We start from the raw sequence: 6,486 nt of genomic DNA on the forward strand, positions 1-6,486 counted from the left end.
GTATTTTGGGCACCCCACCTTTCTAAATTATCTAGTTTAATCTTGCCAAAACTCCAAATTCTGTCGTCTATGTTTCAATTAAACTGTTTCTAGAAATACAGTCAAAAAAACAACTCAATAAAAATATTCCTCCAGCACAATCCAATCCTATTTAAAAGAGTGCAGTCTTATTGTTACCACAAATGGAACTGTTAAATTTATACATTGTTTTGCCAAACCTCTCAAACCTCTCGTATTGTATGCTAGTCTCAAGATCAATTTTGTTTGTAATTGTATGCATACGAGTGTGCCTGTGAGATTTTACTTATCTTTTAACCACAATGAAGCTATTCATGTTGGCATTGTGTTTTCTTAGACTGAGGATCACTGAAAATTCATCATATGTATAATTTAGACATTGTGTAGTAATAAAAATGGAATCAGACATCCAGTAGTGATAATTTACTCTCAAATTTGGACAAATACTGAAGCTACAGGGGCAACAAACGTAACTATTAGCTCAAAAGTTCAAACAAGCTGATGGAAATTGCATAAAGACGGAGACATTTTCTATAATATAAAAACATGTGGAACATTGCAATAACAGATAGATGCATTTAATCTCTCAGGAACCCTAGAAAATATTCATCTAAGTAGAAACCAAGAAGCAAATTGTTACCCTTGACTATGACAAGCCTAAACCCTGACCTTTTGATGATTATTTAACATGACAATGAACAAATTTGTGTAACAAATATCATCACAACAAATAATAATTGAAGGAGAAAGCACATCAAGCTTTTCTCACATAAAAAAAACTATAGCCTCTGGTACAATCAAAACAAAATTCCTCCTTTCTTGCAGATCAAACATAACAAGCTTATAGAAGCACACCAAAATCAAGGTTACTATTTTGGCTCTATTGTTCTTCAACTTTTGCTTCTGGTTTTGTCTCCCCCTTCTCCAATTCTTTTTCTTCTTCTCTGACCTCTGACTTCTCCATTTCCTTCTCGTCTCCTCTGACCTCCAGTTTCTCCACTTCTTTCTCTTCTCCTATTATCTCTATCTTCTCCACGTCCGTCTTTTCTCCTTTGATCTCTGGCTTCTCTCCTTCCAAGGCCTCTTCTTTTACATTTTCTTTCATCTGCTCTTTGACTTCTTCAAAATCATCATTTTGATCTCCAATCTTCAAGCCCTTCAAGGCTATAGCAGCTTCATCTTCCTCCTCAGATTTTCTGGCTTGGTATTCAGCAATTTCCTCAACCATCTTCATAAATTTCTTAGCAGCTGCAGTCAAGAAAGATACAGCTAAACTAAAAGATAGAGCTGGTAACCATCAGTACACAACTAAAAGCTCATTGCTTCTATCGAATCCTACATTATAGGCCGCAAACATGGCAAGAAAGGGGAGGCCTTCTAAATAGATTATTCCGGTTCATATTTGTATAGCTTGGCTATCAACGGTATAATCAATCCTTGAATGTGGGTTTAGAATAAGTATGGAAGCTTTTCGAGCGGGAAATATAATCATTCTTGAAACAGATTAACCCACAGGGTGATTTATAGTGGTGGTCTTTGTTTGGAAGCAAAATTTGTTTGTAACAAATCAAAATTTGAGTAGTTCAAAAATACCTGGCATGTAGAACTTCTTTTGTATGAAATGGATAGTAGTAAACGTTATAGATGGAGTGGGTCAATGTTGAAAACCTCAAAATCATGTCAATACTAAAACATCAATACCAAAAAAGATTAAGGGAAAACGGTACTTACTTTCCACAGTTCCAAAGCGCATGCAGAAAAGTTCCTCCTTAAGTTCACCCTCCGAGAAATCAGTGGCATGCCAGACACATGATTTTTCATTTCCAGCATGCTCCTGCATGCTGATTGATGGAACAACTGCAAAAGAAAAAAGTATGCACGCAAAACATAGTATTTCATGATAAGGGAAACTGCAAAAAGCAACTACCTATATTCTCTCATGTTCCAAAAACCATCAATATGCATCCAACATAAAGACCTAGGACAAGTACTGACAAAAACATATGAAAAACTATGTGGTGACTATGTTAGAGTGGGGTTGTCTTTGTGTCAGATACAACCACTCAATTTATAGTACACAGGAGGCCTTAAGCCCTTGCCACAGATCCTGAGGGGAGCACTGAACATTTTGCCAACAGACTACATTTTTATAAAGTCTGAATAACTTTTGATCTCAGTTACTTCATAGACTTAGCTAGTGTTTGATCTCAGACTTGGCTATTTGGTGGCTGCCCTCATAAAAATTAACTGGATATTAACTGGATAGTCGCCCATGTATTCAACAATATAAATATAAACGACCAAAAATCTATTGCTACAATTCATTTTGATTTCAGTTGCCTAATAGAGTTGGCTAATATTTGATCTCAGACTTAAGAAACTATTTGGTTACCGCCTCTTAAAAAGTTAACTGAATATTTGCCTATGCAGTCAAACATTGTTTTCTACACTTAATGAATTAAACTCTATTTTAATCACTATTTTACATGCTCTTTATATCTCTATGCTATGGAAATGCCCTCAAGTTTTCAAACAAAAATGAGCTTGGCCTTGGTAATCAGTTCAGAACTTTACAGATTGCAATTTCTACATTGTGTTCACAATTCATGTTGTAGAGACATTTTAAGACAGAATACACGGATACCTCAAATCCTACCACAGATACACCTAAGCCTAAAAGTGTGAGGCTGAATCATATTGAGGCTTAAGAACGAACAAGAATTGAATGTACTATGTAGCAACCTAGATAGCATCTCAGATACAATCACTGGTTGACAAATTAAATATAGATTATAGATAATCTACCTGATCTGTTTTACAAAACTGGTTTAAATAATGGTACGAGGGTATCTCTAAAGTCATCTAATGCAAAATATCATTTGCTCTCAGGGCATATAATCAATGTACTAGTTATAACGGGTAAGCCATTTGGAGACAAATACCAGTTTAATATAAAATTTCAATTCGGTTCAAGGTCCACTTGTAACAGAACATGTGTTGGTCAAATTGATAGAAAAATTATTCAGGATCCTTAGATGATCTATAAGACTAGCATAAACAAGGTACATACCTAAATGATTGGCACAAATTTTCAAGGTCTTGGCCTGCCTCATAACCAGTCTGACCTTTCCAGTTTCCTTGTGCTTTAAGAGCTTTACTGCACCAACCCCTCTTTCTTTCCACTGATTTCCATCCTTGTCGAATCGATACAGCTTACACTTCCTGAAGGTAAGATATCAGTCTCTTCAGTAATATTGACTTTTGAATTCATATAAACTAAAAAAATTGATATCTTCAGATGCACATATAGCTCATGATCTGGCAATCTCTAATATGCAGAAAATTTGTTCCAAGGCAACAACCATATCTAAAGATCTAAAAACCTAAGAACATGCAATGCGCAGCAAACACAATAACATGGAACATGGCAATTCTGAAGCATTTCATGAAGCAAAATCCAACCAAACCCACATAGAATTAAAAGCTGTTGCCCTGAAACACAAAAACAAAAACAAAATTGATGAAAGTGTAATCTAACATACCCAAATGGATTTGAGACACAGTAAGGCTAAACCATGCTTACAAGCTGATTCCAACTATTTACCTATATGGATTTAAGGACCTATAGAACAATATCACAAAGATTTAAATCTCAGTCAAACTACATCCAGACAAATTTGATAGCACCATTTTCATCATTTAACCTCGTCTAAACCCAATCAGTTTTAACCCAGATGCACAATTGGAAGACCGTAAGTGGCCAATGGCACACATGGGTTTCAGACTTACTGTCCTATCAAACAATTAGGCCATGGCCACTGGCTAAACTCCATACAAAAATCAGATTTGCGAGAACACGCTATTTTTTTCCCAATTTTTTTGTGGATTTCCCGCACAAAATATGCAGAACAAATGCTGAAATTTTCATATTTGCTGTTTTCTCAAATTTGATCAAAGGTGCATTCTGTCTGGAGTATTACGGCGTCCTAGATCAGAAGGGTATTAAACATCCGATCCGCAGACATTACAATGCAAAGTACATAACTTATAACTAGAAAATCACATTGAAAAGAGAAAAGGAAAAACGTAAAATGAAACAAGGGACATTCAAACTCACATGTGAAAAAGAACATCTTCATTCTCCTCTCCAGTTGTGACTGAAACTTCCTCGAGTTTAACAATAGGTGCAATCTGAGCTCCCGTATCTTCTTCAGCTGCTCCAATTTTTCCCGCTTCTTCCTCCACTTCTCTTGACTGCACTTCATTGCTTGTATCAACTTCTGCCATTGATGGATGATAATGCAGAGCAATGAAATCGGAGGAAGAGAAACAAATTCCAATTTGTAGAGGGGACGGTGGAATGAAATAGCTTTTTAGAACATGCAGAGAAAAAGCTGCAACGTACAGTGGGCAATGAATAGAATTGGCGCAAGTGGGGCTGATGTAGAATAAGAATGAGAATGAGAGGGAAAATGAGTTTTAGTATGTAAAACATGAAAGAAAGAATATGGGCCACAGTATTTCCCTAAAGTGGAAACATTCCTTCTTTCTGGGAATACAAACAATTTTAGTAAAGGCAGAATTCGGCGAGAATCCACCGGCTTGGATTTCTTTCTCTTTGGAGAATTTTTTTTCCATAGTTGAATATTATGGAGAATGGATTTCCGCTTGAAACGGAATTTTGGGGAGCGATATTTTATTTTATAATATAAATATCTGTTATTGTATTTGTCTAAGGTAATATATTATTGTTCTAAAATTTAATTAATTTTAACTAATCATAAACAATTTCTTTTTATTAACTTAAATATTTCATAATATGATTATTTTAAAACAAATATGTTTTTAATTTATTTAATAAACACTTGCATTCTTAGAAATTAAAATAAATTATATAAACGATTGAAAAAATAAATATTAAAGTCACAAAATTTATAAAAAAATTATTCCGTCAATTTATTCAATAAAAAAATATCAAATTTTAAATATATACATACATGCATACATACATATGTATGTATGTATGTATGCTTTTGTAACATATATGTTTTGGGTGTTGTTTTTGTTTGGATTAGTTGTTGTAGGGGGTAATTTTGTCAAGTGGTAATATGTTGGTTGTTTACAATATTTTTTGATAAAATTAGATTTTGAATTAGTACACAACAAGCTAGATCACCCATTATCTAAATTATTTTTAATCATTTGTATCACTAGTTACATTATTTTAAAACTTTATATCTTTTACACAATTGCATACTTTATAACAAATTTTGATTTTTGAAAAAAATTTCTCACTTAATTTAAATTTACCATTCAATGAATTAGAATTAACTTTAAATTTTTAGATTTTGAAACTTAATTGAACTTATTTAATGAATTGGAATTAACTATATTTTTTTCAAACACTATTATAATAAAATTCTAAATTTATTATTTATAATTACTATAAAAACTATCAGCTCAAATACATGTTCTACCTTGACACTTGTTTTATATTATAATGTTTTAGATAAAATATAAGTTTATTTAGAATATTGTATAATCAAATTAAAAATATTTCAAATTTTAAAATATTGTAATATAATTTTAGATATTGTTTTATTCATATTAATTTAAATTTTCATATGCTAGTTAAGTATTTCTCTTTAATAGGCAAGAGCCTACAACACTACTTGTACTTGGATTCAAAACTAGTCAAGCTTAATGAATGATAATAATCATATTCACAAATAATAACAAGAGCTCTGTTTGAGCATGAGTCCCTACCTATGTAAGGAAGCAGCAAAATATGTTGTGGAAGAAAAGATTAAAGTATAAAGATAAAAGTAAAATTTTTGAATTGAATAATTTAGATGAAAAATAAATGATTGAATTTGCATATGCATTAATTTGCTTATTCTAATTTTTTGCATTAGTAGTGTGAATATATGGTTTTTTCACAATTACGCTAAATTTGACTCTTTCAACAACACATGTTCAGCTCATGACTTTTTTTAAAAATTGTTAATTCATCACTTTAATAAACTCTTATTTAAAGAAATCAAAAAACGAAATCTTGAAACTTAACTTATTAAACAAAATCTAACTAAACTAGATTTCTATAATTTTTAAAACTTCTCTAATGCGTTATAGTGTCTTTCCTAGTTTCAAGCTTTTAAGATTACTTTTTATTTTTAAACTTATTAAAATTTGTAAGTTTTAAAACTTGTCACAATTTAAATGGACATTTTATTGGTTGATGTCATTTTTAAATTCTTCTATAAGTTGTCTTTTGTAGAGTGATGTGTAGTTGCTATAATGACTATAAAACAACATGCAGTGTGGGAAATAAAATTAAGATTCTCACATATTTATCAATCTGGTCCATGAAAAAACATTCCAGAGGATACATGTGATTTAAACTTTACAAAAAATTCAGAAGCAGCGTGATTTGCAGGCTTGAATGCAAATGTAGACACAAAAAATAGT

General features: G+C 32.1%; 1 protein-coding gene across 1 annotated transcript; it reads right to left on the minus strand.

Annotated features, from left to right (window-relative positions):
- Nucleotides 1-526: 526 nt before the first annotated feature.
- On the minus strand, nt 527-4,550 carry LOC149530458 (ran-binding protein 1 homolog c-like). The gene is made up of 4 exons (XM_089810216.1): nt 4,136-4,550; nt 3,089-3,240; nt 1,750-1,875; nt 527-1,266 (listed from the first exon to the last, which is right to left on the minus strand). The coding sequence occupies exons 1-4, from the start codon at nt 4,303-4,305 to the stop codon at nt 899-901; spliced, it is 816 nt and encodes a 271-aa protein (XP_089666342.1). The 5' UTR covers nt 4,306-4,550; the 3' UTR covers nt 527-898.
- Between the last annotated feature and the right edge of the window lie 1,936 nt (nt 4,551-6,486).

Source organism: Cupressus sempervirens, chromosome 11, assembly GCF_028749045.1.
Source record: "Cupressus sempervirens isolate cs-2001-9-10 chromosome 11, ASM2874904v1, whole genome shotgun sequence".
Lineage (NCBI taxonomy): Eukaryota > Viridiplantae > Streptophyta > Pinopsida > Cupressales > Cupressaceae > Cupressus > Cupressus sempervirens.